Genomic DNA, 23,223 nt, shown 5'->3' on the forward strand with positions numbered 1-23,223 from the left:
ATCATGAGAATACAATATCACAAATAGTTGGGAACAATCATTGTAGCCATGAAACCCATCGTTTTCATTCTCCCCATCGTGCATACCGCTTTGAAGCATCATGATGCGCAATCTGCCGGCCTTTTTTTGCTTCTTGGCCTCTATGTATATATAATACTAAACAAGATGGTTTGGGCTGCTTCAAAAATACAACCAAAGAATACCAAACCCCCAAACGCCCTTCCATGCTCTGCCACCTCGGCCATAGACATTACAAAGCTACCGTAAAAGTACATGTCCTTCGTTCACAGCTTTTCTGTTCATCAAGGCCGCATATTGCCGTCCCTCAGCTTCTAGGGACTTTGACCATGGGTATCGTGATCTTTTTTTCGATCAATCTATCTCCCTGTTTCCTCCTCTCTTCGTTTTCATTCAACCAATGACATCAGTCTCCTGCTTGACATCAGTCTCCTCTCCCTTGACAAGCTCTTCAGGAGCTTGGTCATCCACAAACTTTCTCTCGCTTGGGTGCTCTGTGCCTTCACCGGCAGTCCAGACCTTATCCTTAAAGCCACCTTGCTGGCCTTCCTCATGTGCGAAAGCGCAGTTCGGGTTGAGACAAGGGTTGAACCTGCACTTTATCTTGACGTGAGTGAATTTGCAGTCGGCGTTCGTGCAACCAGCGCCGTTGCGACAGAGGGGCATTGAAGGGTGTTTGAACGGGCACTGCGGATTTTGGCAGTTGGGGAAGAACTTGCAGTCCTGTTCGCTCTGGTGGGCCAGACGAGCCGCTGGTGAAGGATGTCGCGCAACGCATTTTCGGTTCTTGCATGCAGCTCCGAAGCTGCAGTTATCGTTTACATCGACCGATGTTCCAGGGGGAGCGGCGGGTGACTGGTGAGCAAACTTGCAGTCCTTGTTGGTGCATCTCAAGTTGTACTTGCAAACCGCCTCGTCCGGGTTCAGTTGCTCGCGCTTCTCGCCGGACATGTCGACATCCTCGCCCTCGCCCTCAACACCAGCGTTATTACCGCTTTGTCGATCGTTGAAACCCTTGCGGTAGTTGCCTCTGCCGGGATGTTGCGTACGATCGAATAGAGACTTTCCTCCACGGCGTTGCTGTCCATATCCACCCTGGAATCCGCCATTGGTCATCATTTGTTGCATCTGGAGCATCATCTGGCTTTGTTGTTCCAGGATAGCGGCAAACTCGGCTGAGTTCGGTTGGCCACCTTGCATCATCCACTGCGCCTGAGGACCACCAGCAGCCATGCTGGCGAGACCAGCCTGGAGGTTAGCAGTGCGGTTGTTATGTCGTCCCATTCCACCTCGGCCTGTTCTAGGTCCAGTTGGTGGTGTACGGCCATGGGTGTTGATACGTTCGCTTCCTGTCTGGCCTCTAACGCGGTGAAGTGCAGAATCGCCAGCTCGGTCCATGGCCTTGTTCATCTGTCCAAACATGCGCTTATCACGTCCTCCGCGCTGGTTGCCGTTTCGCATTGAGCGTGGGCCGGTAGGTCTTGCAGAAGTTAGTGATTTGATAATACGTGATAGGATGGGGTTGGCATACGCATTCAGTTCTGACACATCTCCAGCATTCATGTCGGTATCCACATCGCCTTCTGTTGTAGCATCTTGGTCTGCACCAGGCGCTGCGCTGCCCCCGCCATTAATTTGAGCATTTAGAGCCTCGATCTGTTCAAAGAGCCACTGAGAGAAATTGCGAGTGCTGGGATCGTCCGAGCCAAGGCCAAGTAGATCTCCCGAGAGTTCGGCAGCAATTTCGTCCTGAGACTTTCCGTTCACAAGCATGAGTATAATATACTCTGCTAGGGCGGAGTCATCAGCACTGCCAGTTCCCCATCCGACCTCGACGAGTTTAGGCTGGATGGCGGCATTAAGAGCCTCAGCCAGGGGCGTGTTGAGGCTTACTTCGACGGGCATGATGAGTGAGTGCGCAGTCGTAGTCGGGGGAGTGAGTAGTTTGTGTGGTGGGATTGAGGTGAGTTTTGGTGGCGGAAGAATTCGCCGTGAAGTAGGATCGGAGGCGAAGCTTTCAGTCAAGGACGCGTTTCTTGGAATAGAGTGAAAAAAAAAAAAAAAAATCGCGTCGCGTGAGCAAGATACTGGTCGCAATGTAGCAAAGAGCGCAGACGTCGAGTCGCTAGATGGGGGGTGATCTGGTGATGTTGCGACGTCGCACGAATCAGCAATGGAGCGAGGGTTTAGTTGGTTGAAGATAGAGATGAAGTTGGCAAAGGTCTGCTTAAGGAACGCAGAAGTCGTCAAGAATGGGTCCGGGTCATTGTGGTCACGTGATGTGGTCGATCAGTCATTGTTCTTTTGGTTCATGCAAGTGCGACTTTGTTCGGTTTGTAATAAAGTTAGCACAGGTGAAAGTATTCCACCTATTCTTCATTCACTGACGTGCAGTGGCAGTGAACAGTGCTACTAATTGGACTGTTATCCATTGCTAATCAAACAAAGAGGCTCTTTCATTCGCGACAAAAAAAAAAAAAAAAAACATGAGATAGACTATGATCACGGACCAGAAGCTTCGGTGACCAACGAATAAGATGTACATGCGATTAGTCATGCCTTTGTGACCTTTACACCATAGAACTCTTTATTGTACTTTATCAGCTATTGGGCTTCACACGGAAATGTTCGTTGTTGTTCTGCTGAAAGGATATACTTCTTTCTTCTCTCCTTCATTAAGATGAAGCTATTTATGGAATCATTATGGAGCACTTCCCTTTTCTTAATTATCTGAGAGCAGGAATGACGTTTGTTTCTTTGTAGTACTCAAGCTTGTTTACCCACAGACTGAGAACATGCGCTGGCATCCATTACCTTGAATACGGAGGCTTGGAGGGGTCTGTCAAGTTGGAATTTTGAAGGCCAAAGGATGGTGCTTGCCAGCAACGTAGATGTCAAATGTCAACGTACATTACCACTCAAGGTTACATTTCTCCTCTTTTGAAGTCCATCAATTGCTTTGTTACAGTTTTTGGATGTATTGATTGATGTCAGGTGGCAGCTTTTGGAGCTTTCCCCTATGTAAATCGGAGTCCGGGGTTGGGGTTGGCTGAGACAACATGTCGCCACCCATATGTACCTACCACTCGAGGCAAGGGTTTGAAGCCTGCCTGGATAGTAGGTATACAGTCATATTCAAGATATCCTCCGGTGCTATAAAGTATCGGTTTTGACAATTTTCTAATAATAGCACCTGGTTATATGAACTGGAATTCACGGCTGCACGCGACTTAGCTTCAAGCTTACTGAAGCTTCCTTGTAGTCATTGTACTGAGAGCCCCATCCAACCAAATGTAGAGCATCAACCATGGATGTTATGGGTCGTCAAAACCTGAGATTCTCGACCACAATATTCTCTCTGCAGATGCAGTGTGAGCAGCTGATGTGACATAAAGCTTGAGCTGCAGCAAAGAACCAGCCTCGTCCCCTCTCTACGAATCAAGCTACCATAATTCCCCTGGTGCTGAGGGGCTGTACCACTTCCGCTACTTGCTGGCTGGTTCTCATCTCACCATCTCATCCTTTTCATTGTCGAGCGGTAGTCTCTCAGCCCTGCTACTGTCGCAAATATAGCAACTGGCTGACCATCGAGCAATCATATTCGGCCATTATCTCACCACTGCAAGCCCTGGCTTAACCTCCCAATTGCCGTGTCCTATAGCCCCAGATAACCACGGCAGCTACTCTACTGATCGGAACTCGGCTGGGGCTGTAACGCGTATTGAAGATCCCACTTACCCAACCTTGCCTCAATATATTGAATCCCTGAAACCAACCCATCCATCTGCTGTCTCTGACCATTGGATACATCATCAATTACTGGCTTCTTCTTTCTCTCTGGTGCAGCACAAAAGTCCATAGCCCAACCGTCTACAAACAGCAACCGCTGAAAATCTCGGGTGGTAGTGTAACGTAACGTTGCGCGCACTCCAGGGTTGTCTGTCATACCCTTCCTCACCTCTCCCTACTGCAGCTCCAGCTACCGTAGGTACTACAGATACCAACCTTGAGCTATTGGATTGGCAGCGCCTGTAGCTGTATATCGAAAACAAGCTCGACGCCATGCTATCAAATCAGCCTCTCTCGGGAGATAAATAATTCAAACCCCCCCCCCCCCGGCCAGGCCAGGCCAGGGATCACCACTCACTGTTTACGAGACGAGGCGGAGCTGGAGGATCATCGTCAGTCTTATTAAACGGGGCCTGGCGCTTAAAATCCTCCGTCCTATTCATATCCACCCAAAACATTTATCCCTTTATACAGTACATAAGCACTTATCATCTCACCCAATTCACATTTTTACTCTGTATCTCTCATTTCTCGTCATAAGACCTCGGCGATATGTGGTCCAAGGCTAAGGCTCTCCTGGCCATCGCCGCCTTCGCCCTCACTCCTGTCGACGCCATATGGCCAGTGCCCAAGAAGATTTCAACTGGAGACAAGGTGCTCTTCATCGATCAAAGCATTGATATCACCTACAATGGAGACTTTGTATGCTGGACTCCCCCTGGTTCTGTTTTTGATTCCTGTAACCACTCCGCGCAGCTTAATGCTGAGACCTTGCTTGAAAAACAGATGCCCTACACTTATAACTACCAGCCTGATGCCGGCTCCAAATTCAACAGCAAGCAGATCGTCCAGGCCGGTGTCTCACGTGCTCTTCAGGCCATTTTCAACGACAACTTTGTCCCATGGAAACTCCGTGAGCGCAACTCGGATTTTGAACCGGATCTGCAGAAGAAGCAGTGGGTGAAGTCGCTCAAGATTGTCCAAACCGAGGAGGATGACAAGAGTACTTTCAAGCCTCTCGCTGGTGAGGTTGATGAGTCGTATTCACTTACACTTTCTGAAAAGGGTGAGGCCTCTATCAAGGCCAGGTCATCCACGGGTATCCTGCACGGACTCGAAACATTCCTCCAGCTCTTCTTCAAACACAGCTCTGGTACTTCATGGTACACGCCACACGCGCCTGTCTCCATCAAGGATGAACCCGAGTATCCCCATCGCGGTATTCTTCTTGACGTTGCCCGTAGTTTCTTCGAGGTCGAACACATTAAGCGCACCATCGATGCCATGTCCTGGAGCAAGCTGAACCGTCTTCACCTTCACATAACTGACTCGCAGTCTTGGCCTCTTGAAATTCCTGCTCTGCCCAAGCTAGCAGAGAAGGGAGCATACCGTAAAGGCCTCACCTACTCTCCCGAGGACCTGACTGACATTTATGAGTATGGTATCCACCGTGGAGTCGAGGTGATCATGGAGATTGACATGCCTGGCCACATTGGTGTGGTTGAGCTTGCGTACAAGGATCTCATTGTCGCATATAACGAGAAGCCGTATCAGTGGTGGTGTAAGGAACCACCCTGTGGTGCGTTCCGGATGAACAGCTCCGACGTATATGACTTCCTCGATACCTTGTTCGAGGACCTCTTCCCTCGCATCTCCCCTTACAGCGCATACTTCCACACTGGTGGAGACGAGCTCAACCACAACGACTCGATGCTCGACCCAGGTGTGCGCTCCAATAAGACCGAAGTCCTGGCACCTCTCTTGCAGAAGTTTGTCGATTACACCCACAGCAAGACTCGTGACGCTGGGTTGACTCCGTTCGTCTGGGAGGAGATGATTACTGAGTGGAATATAACCCTCGGCAAGGACGTGGTGATTCAGTCGTGGCTCGGTAACGGCGCTGTCAAAGCCATGGCTGAGGCTGGTCATAAGGTCATTGACAGCGATTATAACTTCTGGGTTAGTAATGGTTTAATGTTGTTGAAAACGAAACATTTGCTGACTCATAACCGAAGTACCTTGATTGTGGTCGTGGACAATGGCTTAACTTTGATAACGGTGAAGCCTTCAAGACCTACTACCCCTTCAACGACTGGTGCGGTCCCACCAAGAGCTGGCGCCTCATCTACTCACATGACCCTCGTGCTGGTCTGTCTGAGGAGGCTGCCAAGCTTGTCCTTGGCGGTGAGGCGGCCGTATGGACAGAAACCATTGACAGCGTCAACCTCGACACTATCGTCTGGCCCCGCGCCGCTGTTATGGGTGAGGTTCTCTGGTCAGGCCGAACTGACGCCTCAGGCCAAAACAGATCGCAGTATGACGCTGCGCCTCGACTGGCTGAGCTGCGTGAGCGCATGGTGGCTCGCGGTGTAAGTGCCTCGCCGATCCAGATGCCTTTCTGCACACAGGGCAATGCTACTGAGTGCGCACAGTTCGATGGATAAAGAAGCAGGCGATGGTATTCATGAATCTCCTTGTACATAGTTTTATGACAACAATTAACAGATTTTTGCCCTCTTGCTCAGTAGTTCGGTTGCATTGAAACCTGAAACGGACACGGAAGGAATGCGGGGCCGAAGTCTCGGCACGGTGAGCGGAGCATACCGGCTCCGAAAGAAGGCTCTGTGGGGCATGAAGTCGAAGATGAAGCTGAAGCGGACGTGATTGTTACTCCGCATAATCCGCTCTTCTTTCATCGGTTCACCGCGGGCACCGTATGGGTTGCATACTGACATGTCGAGGCATCTACACTAAGTCTTGATCGTCACTAGACCCGTCGACCTCGGCATGTGAAGAAATCCGGGGATGATCAGGAGAATAGATGATTGGCTTAGCAAGAACAACCAATGATCTGACGTGTATGATGGGTTAGAAATCGCTCTCGTGAGTGTTGATTCGTTGGGTCAGTTCTCTTTGTGCTGAACTAAAATCGGGCTGGCGTTTTGTGAGGTTGAATGTGGATGTGGACATGGGCTTGCGCTTTGTAGATCGAGTTGCCGAATCGGGTATCCTGATCGTTAAGTTCATCCCCGCCGGTGCTAGAACCAAGAATGGTTTTCCACTCCGACCTCGCGTTTTAGCTTTAAGAATGAAAGTAAATTTTGAGATGAGATGAGAGTAGAGTTTGTGAAATCTGGGGAAGTTGCTGTAGTCATTATGGTTCTGACCAACCTTAACTTCCAAAGGCTTGGCTTGCGAGACTATTCACAGCGAAGACAAGGCTAATGGGTCAAGGAACAACAATACCAACGCATTGCAAAGCGATAACTTGAGCAATCCAGTATTCTATCACTAATTTGCAACATCAATTACCCCGCCGTATCATGCAAGGCGGAAACCTCTCTCCCCACCACACAACAGTCATGCATATGAAAATCCCCTCTTAATCAATAACAACGCCTCGGTAGGAAGTCAGGAGTTTCGTCAATACCATACCGCTTCAGGGAAGAGATTGTAGAAGTGACGTCTTGTCTTGCCTTTGTCCATAATAAATCCTCGGGGACGGACACTCGGCTATCCTGACATTCCCGTGCCTAGGACAGTTGCTCTGCTACGAGACTAGTCTATTCAAAATGCAGAGCATGGGCAGGGAGACGGCATTTATAAGCTCTTAGATCCATAACTAATTGACGGTTGAGGCGAGTGGGTTCTGCATCTGTCAAGTCCTCGTCCGTGCTCTTGATGCTTGGATAGATCCAACTACACATGACTAGAAGCGATACCCACACCCTATAATTGCTCGAAACCCAGGATACTATTTCTACCAGACAACCTTTAGCTTGTTGAGTTTGGCTTTCTACTACTTAGCCATTAGTAGTTCTCTTCAACATGGGTGTTGTGGAAGCTCTTCTAGAGCAACTCTCCGTCAAGACCACGTTCCTCGTCCTCTTCGTCGCCTATGGAGTCTATTCTATCATCTGCCGCATTGACGAACACCGAAGAATTAGACGCCTAGGTCGCTATGGTCCTCAACTGAAAACGTATGCTCCTTGGAGTAAGTCAAGTTCCACGCTCGCATGTTGAATCCATTCACATTCATCCCTTCCAGGCCTTGATCTCGTCGTGAGATTCGTCAGATCTACCATCAAACACAATAACCTTGCATCCTGGAGAGATGGTATCTTTGGACCCTTGAACTCATGGACGGCTGAGGCTCGTCTTCTTGGTGTCCGAACAATTTTCACCGCCGATCCAGCGAACCTCAAAGCAATATTGGCAACCCAATTCGTCGACTACGGCAAAGGACAGCCATTCCACGCAGAATGGAAGGACTTTCTCGGTGACAGTATCTTCACTACTGATGGCCCTTCATGGCATGCTAGTCGCCAGCTCATCAGGCCTCAATTTACGAGGGACCGTGTGAGTGACTTGCACTGCTTTGAGGCACATATGCAGACTCTTTTCAAGGCCATTGCAAACCGAGGACCACTTCAAGGCGAGGGCCAAGTTGTCCATATGGACAATATAGATGGAAAGGTCTTGGACATTAGCGATTTATTCTTCCGCTACACTCTCGACGTGGCTACTGAGTTTCTTCTCGGGTGGGATGTCAAGTCTCTTACGTGAGTAAACGATATGATGATACGTGACATTGGTTATTCACTAACATATACAACTCAGGACGCCAAAGCAAGAATTTGCAGAAGCTTTCAACGAAGTCCAGCACATTCAAAACATCATCGCTCGCGTTGGAAAACTTCGACACATTATCCCCAAGTATCGTTTCTGGCGCGGTCTCAACACGGTCAACCACTTCATCAACTTCTATATCGAGCGTGCACTCCGTCTAAGCCCCGAGGAATTGGCTTCCAAGACAAAGGACGATCACAGCTATACGTTTCTCCATGCACTTGCTGGATTTACACGAGACCGGACAGTGCTGCGAGATCAGATCATCGCTGTTCTGCTTGCGGGGCGAGATACCACTGCAGCGACGCTATCATGGACTCTATATGAGCTTGGAAGATATCCTAATGCTGTAAAGAAGTTGCGTGCCGAGATCATCTCCACACTTGGAACTGAGCACACGCCAACATACGAGGATCTCAAGAGTATGAGTTATCTCAAGGCTGTTCTCAACGAAACCCTCCGCCTATATCCAGCTGTGCCTTTCAATGTTCGTCTTGCTCTCAAGGATACGACCCTTCCTCGAGGTGGCGGTCCAGATGGTTCTGAGACACTCCCCGTTCTGAAGGACTCGCCAGTTGCATATTCCACCCTCGTCATGCAGAGACGTTCAGATCTGTATCCTCCTATCAGCGATACATTCGCTGATCCTCAGATCTTCAGCCCAGAGAGATGGGCCCACTGGCATCCTAAGCCTCATGATTATATCCCTTTCAACGCTGGTCCTAGAATTTGCATCGGTCAGCAGTTTGCTTTGACTGAGATGAGTTATGTTCTGGTCCGCTTGTTCCAGAAATTTGATCGTGTGGAGAGTCAGATGAAGGATATTGATGGAGGTGAGCCCCTCCTCAAAGCAGACATTGTCTTATCACCGGGCCAGGGAGTCAAGGTTGCATTCTGGGAAGCCCAGAAGTAATGTTTTGGTGTTACATGAATTATGATGATTTGGTGAGACTCTGTGCACAAATTTGAATTGCACGATATCGAGATGCTTGTAACTAAAGTTTTGTTCGATACCAATTGGCTGATGTCTTCAAACTTGTCCCTGTTTCCAGCAACTGAATACCAAGACATAGTCTACTTCCTCCCAAAGCTATCTCTTACAGCCTTTCCGAATCTTTCAATGGCTTTATTCATATTCTCAGGCGTTGCAGATGCATATGTCGCTCTGAAGAAAAGTCCGGGTGGTGCCTTGTCCTTCTCAGTTAAGAACCACGAGCCCCGGGCGATAAGAACACCATTCTCGATACAAGAGTTGAAAATCTCCTCTTCGATATCGACAATGCTTCGCTTGCCTGCTTCAGGATGCTTTGTATGATTAATATTAATCCACATCTTTGAGAGTCAGTTGACGGTTTCCATATGTAACGATGCGGAACACTTACAAACATGCCAGCGACAGGAGGAGCCCAACTGACAAGATCACTAGGTAGATGATCTTCGCAAGCGGCCAAAAGAGCATTTCGCTTCTTTGTATACTCCAGCCGCAAGTTCATCAGCCATCGTAAGTAACCCTCGTGACCCCACGTCTCATCAAGCAGCTTATATAGAATGACCTGAGAGAAGCCACTGGGCCCTTGGCTTGCGACTTCAGCGTGTCGAATATACCGCTCAACAATTTGTTCTGACGCTGTTATCCAACCAAGACGAGAACCTGGCACGAGAACCTTTGAGAAGGAGTCCATGCGCATGACTCGTCCATCGACATCGATGCTTAGAAGCGAAGGAATGAGAGATGATACAAACTCCTCGACCGTCTCTGGTGGTGGTACTTCTGGTTGGTCGCGACCCGTGTAGGGTTGCATCTGGAGGAAGTAGTATGGCTCGTCTTCGATGATGTATAGATCATGCTTTTGCGCCACGGCGTAGACGGCCTTCCTTCTCTCGGTTCCCTGTGTTGCGCCTGTGGGATTCTGTCCTGAGGGAACAGTATATAACACATGAGGCTTCCTCGAACCTCGTTCTTTAGCATCCCAGTTTGACAAGAGCTCATCCATGGCCTCAGGGATGAGGCCCTCTTCGTCAATCGCAACGCCAAATGCCTTCACACCAAGAGGACCAACTGTTTCCAGGGCAGTCGAGAAGCTGAAGTCTTCAGTGAGTATTGAGTCGCCACGATCCTTGTCGCAAAACATTCGCAGCGCCTCTTCCAACGCTCCGGTACTGCCAATTGTCTGACAAACTTTCCAGTCTGCATATGGAGGGTTGTACACAATCTCAGTGTGTTCAGTCAAGTATCTCATCATCTGAGGGGATCCCGTAGCTTGGCCGTAGTTGCAAGCGATGGACAAGTCATAAGTACCTCCGCGGTCTCTCACGTCATACTTTCCAATTGTTACAGTTTGGCCCGATTCTTCAGTCTCTTTTTCGGAAAACTTTGGTGCCACAGGGACTTTGAAGCCGAGTTCAGCAATGGGAAAGACTTCGCTGGATGGTAGGCCACCGCCAAGTGAGATAAGGCCGGGTTTCTTCATATGGCGAGCTGCTTGCTTGAGAGTACATGGTTCTCGCACTCTGCTCTCATGGCTCAAATGGTCTGTAAACATATGTAAGCTATAACCATGAAGCCCGGGGTGTTTTCTTGACACTTACTATCCCATCGCTTAGACTTGGGTAGTCCAGTGGTCTATCATTACGGTGAGCTTCAGAACAGTCACCACTCGAGTTTCTCAACTCACCGGTCCTTTGAACATGTCACTATCTGATGCAGCAGCAACTCCAGCCACAAGCTTTCCCGCTTTCAGTCGTCTCTCCTTCACCACATCGATAGCGGAGAGCTGCTGTGAGGTATCATAATGTGCTGGACGAGCAGCCGGGGCTGCCTCGGCGCTTGACAGACACCGCGATGTGGTATGAATTGAGCGGCCATGTCGAACCAGTGGTCCAAGCCGTGACCCTCTCACAGCTGGGAGCATTGTGAAGGTAAGTGAAGGTACGTGATGTTGTGCACCGTGTAAGTGGAGCTGGCTGAGGGGTTCCTGGGAGTTCAAGCAGCAGGGGTCAAGATTTAGCAATGTGTTGAAGGGAGAAACTCGTTGCTCGAAATTCATTGAGAATAGAAACAGGAGGTTGTCAAAATACAAAAGCGTGTCTTATTAATCCCCCTCGGAGCCGGGAAATGCACCAAACGTCGCCGGTGCCGGGCTTCTCAGTCTCCGCCCGATCTTAGCCGGCTGTATCCCAGATACCCTACACCGGTGCTCCGGGCTTGGGAGCGGGGTTATGTCATTGACGCCTCACGAGGTCAGAAGTCTTTATTCAATTAGTTATCTATTACGTACGCTTGGTCTGCGTGTTTTGCTGTGCTATGTTGCGCGTGACCATCGTCAAGGAGCGGTAGCCACTTGTCGCTTGAGCCGTTATACCAAATAATCGCTACGATATCGGCACTTGACCACGCCCTTTGAATTGTCACCTACGCCCAGTTGCCTAGTGTCATTCCTAGCGGGCCTATCTCGCGCCTTTAGCCACGATGAGATAGACTACCCCAGAATGATAAGAGAATGTATCTTCTGTGGCCAGACAGATCCACTCATGAACGATGCTGCAGCTCTGTAATTGTATAGATAGCGATAAAGAGAGCTTACATACCTAGGATGAGTGGATGAGTGTTCTATCGTCCACCGATATTGCAGAAAACTCCAAATCATTCAACCAAGGCTCAAAAGTAGGTAGGTGTATCATAATTCTAGTTCACCATAGTCGCCGGCTCTTATCTTTGTTTGGCCACCATAATCGCCAGTGGGCTTTACACCAACCATGATGCAAAGAAAAGGAAGGTATTGTAAAATTAACCCAAGTGTTGAAAACTCCTCCTCGGGCAGTTAACATACCCTTATCCATCACGTTCTCAGACTCAGCTTATTCATCCAGTCGTGACTGAATATGCAGGCATACAGCGCTTGCAACCATAGCCAAACATGTCGCCCACGATACATGAACCAGCATGATATAGTCGAAACCTGCACCAGTGCATTTTCCTACCAGCACACCGAAAGACACGCAGGCTGCAAAGATGAGAGACATGTTAGGATCCCAAAGGCGTCGTCGATGAAGAAACGAAGCAACCGAACAACCGTAAATGATACAGGCTGTGAGCGCTTGCCACTGAGAAAGCCTGATCAGCGATTCGGAGTGCGTTGTCTGCGGCCAGGTCTTACACCACCCAAGACGTCAGTTTCTATCTCCCCAAAGTAGTATATGCAGCAGATTCACAACCCCTTGAGATTATCGAAGCAATCGTGCACTCAGTCAAACTCACCGTGTCTGGTAAATGAGCGGTTGAGCGCATTTGGTGCATGAACTCTGACATGACCCAAGCGCTTCCACCTGCTGGCAGAAGCTCAACCAAATCGGCAGCGAACGGGGTGAGCGACACATGGCGGATAGAGCCTTGTTCAGACGGTTGAGACTTTTCATTCAAATAAATAGTCATGAGATGCGAAGGAGTCCCGCACGAAGCGAAGTATGTTGCGAGGGTGGTTGACTAGTCTCAAGCGCCGAACAACTTTACTCTCTGGTCCTGACGTTAAATCATTGGGCCCATGTAGTCTTATAAGTAGTCCATCCCGGACCAAAGAGGATACTGGGCATCATTACCTGGGCAGCGACATAATAAGCGGGCCTCAATCAACCTGGTTATTATCGATATATCTGCCATCCGGCAACCCAAAGAGACTATCCATGCGCCGTCATGGGACAACATGGAATTGGCCAACAGCACTCTTGGCATAGCCATGATTTTCATGACTTGTCTTGGTTTGATGCACCCATGCCTAATGATTGCGCCGATGTTGGGTTGAAACGATTGTAAGGCATACTCGGTTCAGGAGTTGTGAAGATAATGCCGGCCAATCGTTTGAGCCTCATATGGTTCGCCCGCCCAACACTCAACCACAAACAGACTGTTTTGCCTCGTACGTGGGCCAACTCAATAGGCTCACATTACGTTATGTGCTGGTAAAGTACAGAAGCCGCCAATTTGGGACAATTGCGAATGAAAGCCTCACATCTTAGACTTGATGCCGAGCCTATCACTCAGGGATGCAGCTTTCTTGGGGCGAACGGGCTTACATTTTTTGGCTGACTGCTGCATCAATCAATGGTATCCATTGCTTCGTACCAATGGCTAGGTTCTAACACTGGCTAGCTTCGGGCTCTGCGTTGGGCGTCCATGAATATAAGAACTTTGAAATGGCCAGAATCCCAAACCAACGGCATTGTTCCTTGGACTGGTTTCATTGTCTGTCTCGAGTAAACGCTATCGCTCCAATTTCAAAAGTAGTTTTGGGCTGCTACCTCCCTCTCTTTTCAGCCCAATCCTCTTATTGCCATGGACAGCATGCCTAACACAACAGGCAGTTTCATATGGCGAATTGTACGCCATGTCGGAATAATCTTACCCGCGGGGACGCTCCTTGGTGCTGGCGTTGCCTTGGAGTTACCCCGGCACCCTCACTTGGATGCTGCGTAAGTCTGTATGTGCTCGCCAGAGCTTTTATGCTGATGATGTCTAGAATCTTCTCGCTGCTAGCCGTGTCTGCCATGGTTTCTATTCTCTTGCATACACCGGCCTTTCAACAGTAGGCGCCTTGGACTGGGAATTGGAAGAGAAGCTGACAACTGAGTTACAGAGCCCGTCTCGGCACTGTCGCTGGTCTCGTTGCACTTAGTTGCATCATTACTCAGTCACACTGCTTCACGCAATCCCCAAAGTCGATAGACGAGCTCATGGCCGGATTCCGAGATTATACTCTTAAGATGGCCATAATCACATCCGTGATAGCCATGAGACTGACGGCGATGCCCAGAAACAGACAAGAAACTGGGGGGATAACTGAGGAGGGAGAGTATATCCCACCCAATGGTGTTGAGCCACGCAAATCTCTGCGCAAGCTGAGCTCTAAACTGTCCTGGGATCTAGCTTCCACCGCAAGCCAGCTGGATCTACTCTCGAACATAGGCTCATTGAATTTCAAATTTATGCCTGGACCCAAATCCCATGATTCGGACTGTTCATCCGGTAAAGACTCGGACATTTCACTTTCATCTGATATGAAAGGCGAGCCGACCAGGATCATGGATATCATTGACTGGGCCACTGCCACAAGCCCTGCCACAGGCTCTTCTACACTCAAAACCAAAGGAGACTCCTTCTCGACACAGACAGTACTGCAAAAGGATACGGCGCTATGTCTTGAGGCAGGGGAAGATCATGCCAGCGGAACTCTGCCTGTTTTGTGATTGCGAAGAAGCCCGGATTTATAACACTGGAAGGACCATGGATATTACCTCTCCAAGGACAGGACCTAGCCCGGAACAGGAACCACGAGGGCCCGTGCAAATGAAAATCCATTGACCTTTGAGCGTTCTGTTTCCTGGATGATGTTGTACCTCTTCAAAAGCGAGCGTCAATCTTTTTGTTGATTTGATATATAACCCATCTGACCGTGGCTGGCTTAAGGATTTATGTTTAGGGTGAACCAAGGACTGCTTGGCAAAGGATGCTAACCCAGGCGTTGAATGAGCCCATGGACCATGGCCGTAAACTTTGTTCAAGACGAAACAGGGATCTACGGGACGATAGAGTCAGATGCGATGCGTGTTATTTTGTTTGTTTGTGCCGTTGACTCATTACGTATAGATGTATATATATCCATCCTAGGTAGATGATAGGGCTTCTAGTAAGACAATGTTGGGAAGGGGAATAAACGAGGTTGAATTTGTTGCTGGATTTGTACCAGAAGTTTAGCAATCAATAAGGTCTAACGTTATTTTGATCATGCCGAATGAGGAATGTTGTGATCGTGAATGTAAGGGTGCCTTGACAGGAACCTAGGGAAGGACGGAAAGAGCAAAACGTAAACTTACATAAGCCGGCAACCACCAATCAGACTCTTTCATGACAACATCACCAGGAGCTCACCCGCGACGATAGCGACAACCCACTATCATCTTCAATACCATCATATCTCGAAAATTATCATAAGTCAATGGCACGAGGAGCCATTCCTAGAGCCAGATAGCGCGCAGGGTCATGTTTGAGTCTCTTCTGCAGCGAAATCTTTCCAATCGAAGCGCTGGTCCCCCAAAAGCACCGCGCATCTACAGCTGCTGGACCCTTAGCTGAGGAGCTAAGCTGCCGCCATGTATTGGCCCATTGGAACACCACGCATCCATGCTACCAGCAGCAGTCGAGCTCCAGCCTTTAAGCTTGTCGTTTCTCACGATGGCCTTACGAGCCCCTCCGATTCTAGTCTGACGCCATCGCCTGGTCCTTCGACTTCTCAACCTCAAGGTCATACCGTTGATGACCTCGACTCTCAGCCACCACCGACCCCAATAACACCAGGAATCCGACCTGTCGAGCACGATGACTATACAACAAGCCGGCCTCTGCAAGCATCTGAAAGCACCGAAACAGGAGGAATTCCTGTTAAAGATCCTATACTGGCTTTAAGAGTTTCACGTTCCGGTAATCTGTTCGCTGTTATCACAATGACTTCAATTACAGTCTGGCAGACCAAAGTAAGACCTGCACGAGATTTCGGCACAATCGTCCTTCATGCTGACCGAAATAGCCCGCTGTTATCCTAGCTGTGGTTATTCGATCAGATTATTCTCTGGAAACGTACGGCAAGAATGTCGACCTGCTACTAAGACCCGACGCCGCCATTCTCGTTATACACACAGACCAGGGCTATCTCATAACTTACTCGTTGGCTACTGATCCCGAATCGCGCGTATACAAACCTCATTTCGCGAATTACAGCAATGTTCAGCGAAGGAGACAGAGCCTTATCGGAGGCCTCACCGGTCTGCCCCCGGAGCAAATCTTATGGGGGGCTGGTGAAGGTCCAGGGGTTCGCGACCTCAGTGTTCGCTTTAGAATGGTGATTAAGGTCGATGCCGGTATTGAAAGTGCGCTCGCTCTTGACGATGAGCTGATGGTAGCAACAAGGAAGCCTGCGGCAGTTCAATGTATCCGCTGGACGCCGGACAGTACGGGCTCACAGACGAGAACCGAGATAATTAGTCGAATGGGATGGGTCGAGAAGAAGGCAACCATCGTTGAGATGACACACGATCGCCCAATGAACCTTTTGACATGGATTACGAGCAGCGGACGAGCGTATGCGGTTCAGCGGTACAATCATCGAGCAGAGAGCAGCCAGGTCGATGACGCGGATGCTAAACGACTTTTCAAAGGTCACTGTTTTCATGTTCCTCAGGGCGAACGCGATCGCGCCACTACGGCGGTTATAAATGCACGATTTTCTCTCATCGCCGTTGGTTGCTGCGATGGGACTGTACAGGTATACTCCGTCCGTGACTATGCAGGTAACATCCCTCATTCACATATTCATCAAGTTCCTGTGTCAACAGCATCGTCGGGAGCATTTACGAGTCTGAGTTACTCACCCGATGGTTACTGCCTTTTTGCGGGCTTCCAGAAAGGCTGGTCTACCTGGAGTATGTTTGGCAAGATTGGAAGTCATAGTTTTGGATCTGAGGAGACAACATCGCGCGCCAATGGAGAAGAATGGTTATCTGGAATATCTGGGGCTACTTGGGTCGGGGGTGGCTCCGAGATTCTGATGACAGGACGCAAGCATGAAGCTATATGGTCCCTGGAAATGGCCAAGAATGCCGTTACTGGGTGTTACAATGAGGCAAATGTCTTCCGGACAGTGCTGCAGACTCCTTCCAGTGTGATGGTCTACAGAGGCTACGACGTTCCAGATCTTACCAGCATTTCGGCGGAGCCATTCCTCTGGCATACGGCAAAGGTCCCTCCCACATACCTCTTGAACCAATGGCCGATACGGCAAACAGTCATCTCTCCTGATGGTCGTTACGTAGCTGTGGCTGGCCGACGGGGACTTGCCCATTACAGTGTCAATAGCGGCCGCTGGAAGACATTCGCTAATGAGGCCATGGAGAATGAGTTCCAGGTCAGAGGCGGCATGTGCTGGCATCAACACATTCTCGTTGCTGCAGTAGAAGCCAACAGAAGATTCGAGCTACGACTATTCTCACGCGAGACAGCACTTGATTCGGCCCAGATACTACATACTCAGACAATCCCAGCCCCTGTGGTCCTTGTGACCACCTCTGGCGAGGACTCACTTCTTGTCTACACATACGAAAACTTACTGTATCATTTCATCTTTACCCCACATGGCGGCTCTATCCGCCTCATACAGGTAGGCCAGATTGCGTTTCACGGCATTGTCAGGTCTCCAGCTCGAGTGAGGGGATTGAGCTGGATACTGCCTGACACGCAGTTAACAGATGGCGACCCTTCTCAGGATGTCGCCGTTGCCTCGGTGATCTTTCTTGTCGATGGAAAGCTTGTCCTACTACGGCCGTCCTTGAACGACGAGGGTCAGCTGAAATATGATATGCGCGTCATCGCACAAAACGTGGAGTACCACGCCAGTGTCCGGGATCAGCCATTGCGGAACGCGAACCGGCAGCTTGAAGACAACCCCCTACGGAACGGACCGCCAGCACTGAAAGACTCTCTCTGGGTGTTTGACGGAATGGAGCTCAAGGCCTGGCCAGACATCAGTCAAGTCCTAGATGCTGCTGGAGATAATGGCAAGGAACCGCCATCTCCGGTCTCTATTCCCGTCGACTTCTACCCCCTTTCAGTCCTTTTGGAAAAGGGTATCGTCTTGGGGGTTGAATCTGATCTTGTCCAGCGTCGCGACGTGAACTTCTCATATTTTCATTTCGCTATTAGGGTGGGTTTTCAAGCGTCCTGTTGTAATCTAGTAGCTGACGATAACCAGACACATCTCATACTTCCAGACTTGCTTCGGTTCTACTTAAGGCAAAGCAGATCAGTTGAAGCCTCGAACCTGGCCCATCAGTACAAAGAGCTTGAGTACTTTGCCCATGGATTAGAGATACTATTACATCGCGTGTTAGATGAGGAAGTTGACACATCCCCGAAGCCTGTTGATGCCGTGCTACCTCGCGTTCTATCCCTCCTATCCTCATTCAAGGAGTATCTTGATATTGTGCTGCAGTGCACACGCAAGACCGAAGTTCGTCAGTGGAAGACATTATTTGCATACCTCCCGCAGGCACAAGAACTCTTTGAGGAGTCTTTGCAAAGAGGTTCATTGAAGACAGCAGGTGGGTACTTAATTATATTACATACATTGGACGAATTGGGATCCTCAACCGAACAGTCGGTGCGGCTTCTATCTCGCGCCATGAGGGAAGGGGACTGGGAATTATGTAAAGAACTTGCACGGTTCTTGGCGGCTATGGATGAAACGGGTGAAACGTTACAAGAAGCCATGAGGATGGTGGAGGTGTCGCTTAAGCAAGAATCGGGGCAGGACAGTATCGGAAGTCGACTCCAGATTCCGTCATCGCGCGCAACAAATGGAGGAGGGAGTGGTTTGACAAGCGGCGACGAGGACGGGACCTCGGAGTCAGATAGACGGTCTGGTAGCGATGGAGGCAGTGTCGCTTCAACGATCAGCGCCACCTAGCGAGTAAAAAAGGGGTTGGATCGACTGTTCTTGTTGGGATTATCTTTTGACAGCCACTGGAGTTAAGATTGGGAATGGTGGGCATACGGTAATAGGAGTACCATTGCCTTGTTATTTTGGAAGAGGACATAATCATTACGGCTAATTGACTGAAGTGAGTGATGCTAAACGAATGGAGAATAATCGATAGATGATGACTTAAGCGAGGGGGCTGTGATTTCTTGGGGGAAATAGAATTTCTGCCAAAGCTAAATCAGAACCTGGTCCTTCGCTTTGTGCGTTCCATAATAATACGAAATGACATTTATAAGCCAGGTAGAAGACGCAATGCTGTGACTGTGTTATTATATAGATGAAGAATCGTTTTGTTTGTAATGAAACAGTAGCATATTAATTGTCAAGTGAGTATTTTTGAGCTGTCCAAAGAATTCGGAGCTGTAAATGGCACGAAATTTAAGCCAACAAGGCTTATCTCGACGAATCACCAAGTCGTGATGTTTCTATGGTGTTTAGATGAGGCTCAAATTCGGGAGATGTACCCCGCCAGGTCACGTTACCTGATCGTCTGGTGGCCATCCCGTTCCAGCTCGACCGCGGACGGAGACGCAGAGACAGGATGCAGAGACGGCTTTTGCAACCCCACCATCGAGAGGCCCAAATCAAAGCAAACCAGACCAAAGCCTAGGCCACGACCGACCAGGTCAGGGTTTAACGAAACACGATACCTACGATACCATAACGATACGATCTCGACGATAATACATTCCCTAACGCACATTAATATCACTGACTGCGCACCTGTCAACAACCCAGCTAGCGACTTCATAAAGCTGGGACATGGTCGCTCGTTGTTGAGCTACCTTCGTCAATAGCTTCTCTATATTTCTTTTGCGCCCAGCATGATGGATGACTACGTGAGCGAGTCGGATAGCGACTATACAAGTTATTGGCGAGACTGGGTGAGTGCCTCCAGCAACTGTCGAACCGCGGAGACAACGCGCTCTTGATATCGCTGCCCGTCATCGCCGTATTGTGGTTGAATGGATAACGGTCGTATAAAGGCGTGGGGTCACAGGGGCCTCTTGTTATCATCTTGGATTTTCACAGGCTAATCAAGGATCTTTGCAGTTCATCTCATCGAGGGGTAACGAGTACTTTTGCGAAATCGACGAGGACTACCTTACGGATAGGTTCAACTTGACAGGCCTTAACACTGAAGTCCAGTACTATCAGTATGCGCTGGACCTCGTCACCGATGTCTTTGATCTCGAGTGCGACGATGAGATGCGCGAGGCCATCGAGAAGTCTGCGAGGCACCTCTATGGTCTCGTGCACGCCCGCTATATCGTTACAACAAGAGGCCTAACAAAAATGGTGCGTGCATCTTGGCTATATACCAGGGTATCACTTGCTGACATACAAAAAGCTTGACAAGTATAAGAAGGCTGAGTTCGGGAAATGCCCTCGTGTCATGTGCCACTCTCACCCCCTCCTCCCAATGGGCCTCTCTGATGTGCCCAACATGAAACCTGTTAAGCTCTACTGCGCTCGCTGCGAGGATATCTATAACCCCAAGTCCTCACGACACGCTGCTATCGACGGCGCCTACTTTGGCACATCTTTCCACAACATCCTTTTCCAGGTGTATCCCGCTCTCATCCCGACCAAGAGCGTGGAACGCTACGTCCCCCGCGTCTACGGATTCAAAGTGCATGCTTCGGCCGCTTTGATTCGCTGGCAGAGCGCCAAGCGCGACGAAATGCGCCGTCGGCTTCGCAAGCTTGAGATCGACACTGGCTTCCGTGATGAAATGGAGGACGAAGAAGAAGACGACGAGGAGCTGGAATTCGAAGGTATAGATGGTCGCATGGCTGTTGTGGAAGGCCTCTAGGAGGCTCCGGTCTCACTCCCGGAGGAGAGCGCCAGGATAGGTACTGGTGATAGAATCAAGGTCATACCGACTGGCACCCAAGACGATCCACATAAGTTCGCTCAAATGGACATTAACGAAACTCCCTTGAAAACATTCTTCGCATTCTAGCACTTATTCGGGGTTGTTGAATGGACAGGAATCTGCTTCTGCACAGGCATTCGCCGTTTCTTGAAGGGAACGAGAGCGATTCTATTGCTTCTGAGGCTGTTGTTTGGGTTCTGGATTGGCGTTTGGCGGCAAGTCATACGGACTAGACTGGGCTGGTATAAACCACGAAGGGGTGCGAAATAGGTTTTTTCTCTTGAATTATAGCTGTTCAATAAGAAGCGTCTTTTTTTCTTCTTCTGTTAATGCATTGACTGGCCGTGAAATTTACTGATCGTCCGCTGGATATAAAACCCTTACTTCAAAATGTCAAGCAATTATATCAATATCTCACTGGTACTCACATTGGCTGCGGTTGGTATCAATCGGTCATTTCTTTGTTCGTGTCATGTCGTGTCAAAATATCAAGTGGTCTATCTGCCCGCAAGTTGTTCGCTTTCTATTACAAACAAAAAATCCAATCCTGCCCGATATTCATAGGTCACCTTCTCCCTCGGACCTGATTATACCATACATTTGAATTACAGATACATACGCTACCATCACTGCATGCTTTGCTTTAAAGCAACACCTTCTTCAAACTGCGATGTTTCGCGGTTCTAGACACGGTTCTCAGCATAATGGGCATCACCGTACCGGTTTTCATTAAACCGCTCATCAGGGAACCTGTTCTCTAGCCGATCAGAATCATCCATCCTCTGTAGCTCCACGTCTTGGAAGTTTTGACTGGGCCTAGGCTCTTGGTCTGTATTTTGGCGAACATTCCGTTGAGCGAGGGCAGATGTCATGGGTGGGTATGATGTATCTCCGGAATGGCCCACGTCGCGCCGAGGGGAATATACGCCGAGCTCCTCGTCTGTACCAGCATAGCCTTGTCGTCCAACGCCTGCCCAGAACGCACGTTCGTCACTTCGAGGACCCCATGCCCAGCCTGCACCAGCACGAATAGGCAAATGATAGTATCGGAACGCAAAGATGGAGGCAACCAGACCCATCAAGTAACCGAATAGAATGTCAAAGCCGTGGTGGCGGCGGTCGTGCCAGCGTGAACCAGCAATGAAGATTGAGACACCGAAGGGGAGGAGGCCAAGAGCAAGGAGGTAAATCGGGGGCGCAGCAGCTTGGCGACGCAGAGATTGGACCTTGGCATTATCTTGTCCTGTGTGTTCCTTTGTGGGAACAGAAGAAAATGATCCATCCGGAGCGCGGGCGCGCGAGGGCTCGTAGGGATCGACGACAGGGCCGGTGTGGATTCGAGAGGGGAACGCCGCGTGGCTGGCAGCTCCTGCAACGGCAGCAGCGGAGGGCATCACGAAGGGGATAGTAACTGCAAACTTGCTGGCCATAAAGAGCGAGGCGTAAATGAGGCCACCAGCGGCAGACGACGAGTGGCCACTGGGGTAGGAGCGGAAACCGTCATCAATCTTATACTTATCCGTCTGTTGGCAGATGTCGGCCGAGACAAGCTGTCCTGTCATGCTCTGCCACTTGAAACCACCAACGACGTACTTGTCAATGTTTTTCCAGTCTGGTTCGCAGCGGGCAAGGAGATCCGGTCGAGGCTTGCCAAAGAGATTCTTCATAGAGCTTGTAAAGAACCATGACAACGTGAGAGACAGAACAAGGCCGAGTACACCAACATGAAGCTCCCAGAGCTTACGCTGCCAGATAAGAGTCTTCGGGGTGCCCTTAGGTACAGTCGGACCAGGAACGAATATTAAGGAGACGACGGCGACAATGACGAAAGGGACGCCAATGGCGAGGATGAACAGAAGGTAAGCTGGGACGAGTTCATGTTCGGCGAATGGATATCTATAAACGACGTTAGCACTTCAGACAATTACGAGGAGATGAAAATATTCCACATACGAGATATTAGGGTCAACAAGTGAGAATGGTCGTTTTGCAGGCGCAACTCGATCGAGCCAACCTCCGATGCCAACAAAGACAAAGCAGATAATCCAGTCGAAGAGGTAGGATAAGATCAGTCGAATGGGGAAGCGACGGCCTCGCAAACCACTAGATAACGTTCCTAAACCCGAGTCGCCCATCTTGTAATAGGAATGCATATTCTATCAAGAGAGGGGAGAAGGAGATCGAGTACCGAATCGGGGGGGGGAGGAGGTTTATTTGAGGTCTGGGGCTTGTCGTCACACACTTAATCGAGCCCCCCGTTTTCCGCTTCTGCGTGCACTTGAGAGCCGTCTGCGTTAGGTCTGGGGAGGGCGTGTGGGCGTGTAG

General features: G+C 49.6%; 8 protein-coding genes across 8 annotated transcripts; 5 read left to right on the forward strand and 3 right to left on the reverse strand.

The window, feature by feature from the left end:
• Window positions 1-42: 42 nt before the first annotated feature.
• BKA55DRAFT_551534 (uncharacterized protein) lies at window positions 43-2,085 on the reverse strand. Its single transcript, XM_046191370.1, has 2 exons — window positions 1,550-2,085; window positions 43-1,498 (listed from the first exon to the last, which is right to left on the reverse strand). The coding sequence occupies exons 1-2, from the start codon at window positions 1,921-1,923 to the stop codon at window positions 412-414; spliced, it is 1,461 nt and encodes a 486-aa protein (XP_046057158.1). The 5' UTR covers window positions 1,924-2,085; the 3' UTR covers window positions 43-411.
• A 2,274-nt stretch (window positions 2,086-4,359) lies between these two features.
• BKA55DRAFT_588834 (glycoside hydrolase superfamily) lies at window positions 4,360-6,471 on the forward strand (the record flags this gene model as incomplete). Its single annotated transcript, XM_046194844.1, has 3 exons — window positions 4,360-5,766; window positions 5,823-6,176; window positions 6,313-6,471. 3 exons carry the CDS (start codon window positions 4,360-4,362, stop codon window positions 6,469-6,471), a joined length of 1,920 nt encoding a protein of 639 aa, XP_046057159.1.
• A 1,164-nt stretch (window positions 6,472-7,635) lies between these two features.
• Window positions 7,636-9,349, forward strand: BKA55DRAFT_683454 (cytochrome P450; the record flags this gene model as incomplete). Its single annotated transcript, XM_046198510.1, has 3 exons — window positions 7,636-7,801; window positions 7,856-8,369; window positions 8,428-9,349. 3 exons carry the CDS (start codon window positions 7,636-7,638, stop codon window positions 9,347-9,349), a joined length of 1,602 nt encoding a protein of 533 aa, XP_046057160.1.
• Window positions 9,350-9,510: 161 nt separating this feature from the next.
• On the reverse strand, window positions 9,511-11,348 carry BKA55DRAFT_497255 (pyridoxal phosphate-dependent transferase; the record flags this gene model as incomplete). The annotated part of the gene is made up of 4 exons (XM_046186451.1): window positions 9,511-9,768; window positions 9,819-10,969; window positions 11,026-11,059; window positions 11,112-11,348. 4 exons carry the CDS (start codon window positions 11,346-11,348, stop codon window positions 9,511-9,513), a joined length of 1,680 nt encoding a protein of 559 aa, XP_046057161.1.
• A 2,426-nt stretch (window positions 11,349-13,774) lies between these two features.
• On the forward strand, window positions 13,775-14,676 carry BKA55DRAFT_683456 (uncharacterized protein; the record flags this gene model as incomplete). The annotated part of the gene is made up of 3 exons (XM_046198511.1): window positions 13,775-13,902; window positions 13,950-14,015; window positions 14,067-14,676. The coding sequence occupies 3 exons, from the start codon at window positions 13,775-13,777 to the stop codon at window positions 14,674-14,676; spliced, it is 804 nt and encodes a 267-aa protein (XP_046057162.1).
• A 694-nt stretch (window positions 14,677-15,370) lies between these two features.
• BKA55DRAFT_551553 (RIC1-domain-containing protein) lies at window positions 15,371-19,438 on the forward strand. Its single transcript, XM_046191371.1, has 3 exons — window positions 15,371-15,960; window positions 16,014-18,182; window positions 18,231-19,438. The coding sequence occupies exons 1-3, from the start codon at window positions 15,580-15,582 to the stop codon at window positions 18,942-18,944; spliced, it is 3,264 nt and encodes a 1,087-aa protein (XP_046057163.1). The 5' UTR covers window positions 15,371-15,579; the 3' UTR covers window positions 18,945-19,438.
• A 126-nt stretch (window positions 19,439-19,564) lies between these two features.
• On the forward strand, window positions 19,565-21,297 carry BKA55DRAFT_551555 (casein kinase II, regulatory subunit). The gene is made up of 3 exons (XM_046191372.1): window positions 19,565-19,903; window positions 20,073-20,318; window positions 20,371-21,297. The coding sequence occupies exons 1-3, from the start codon at window positions 19,844-19,846 to the stop codon at window positions 20,833-20,835; spliced, it is 771 nt and encodes a 256-aa protein (XP_046057164.1). The 5' UTR covers window positions 19,565-19,843; the 3' UTR covers window positions 20,836-21,297.
• Window positions 21,298-21,581: 284 nt separating this feature from the next.
• Window positions 21,582-23,033, reverse strand: BKA55DRAFT_495532 (PAP2 superfamily-domain-containing protein; the record flags this gene model as incomplete). The annotated part of the gene is made up of 2 exons (XM_046186291.1): window positions 21,582-22,794; window positions 22,852-23,033. The coding sequence occupies 2 exons, from the start codon at window positions 23,031-23,033 to the stop codon at window positions 21,582-21,584; spliced, it is 1,395 nt and encodes a 464-aa protein (XP_046057165.1).
• Window positions 23,034-23,223: the final 190 nt, after the last annotated feature.

Source organism: Fusarium redolens (genome assembly GCF_020744475.1).
Source record: "Fusarium redolens strain MPI-CAGE-AT-0023 chromosome Unknown BKA55scaffold_1, whole genome shotgun sequence".
In the NCBI taxonomy this organism is placed as follows: domain Eukaryota; kingdom Fungi; phylum Ascomycota; class Sordariomycetes; order Hypocreales; family Nectriaceae; genus Fusarium; species Fusarium redolens.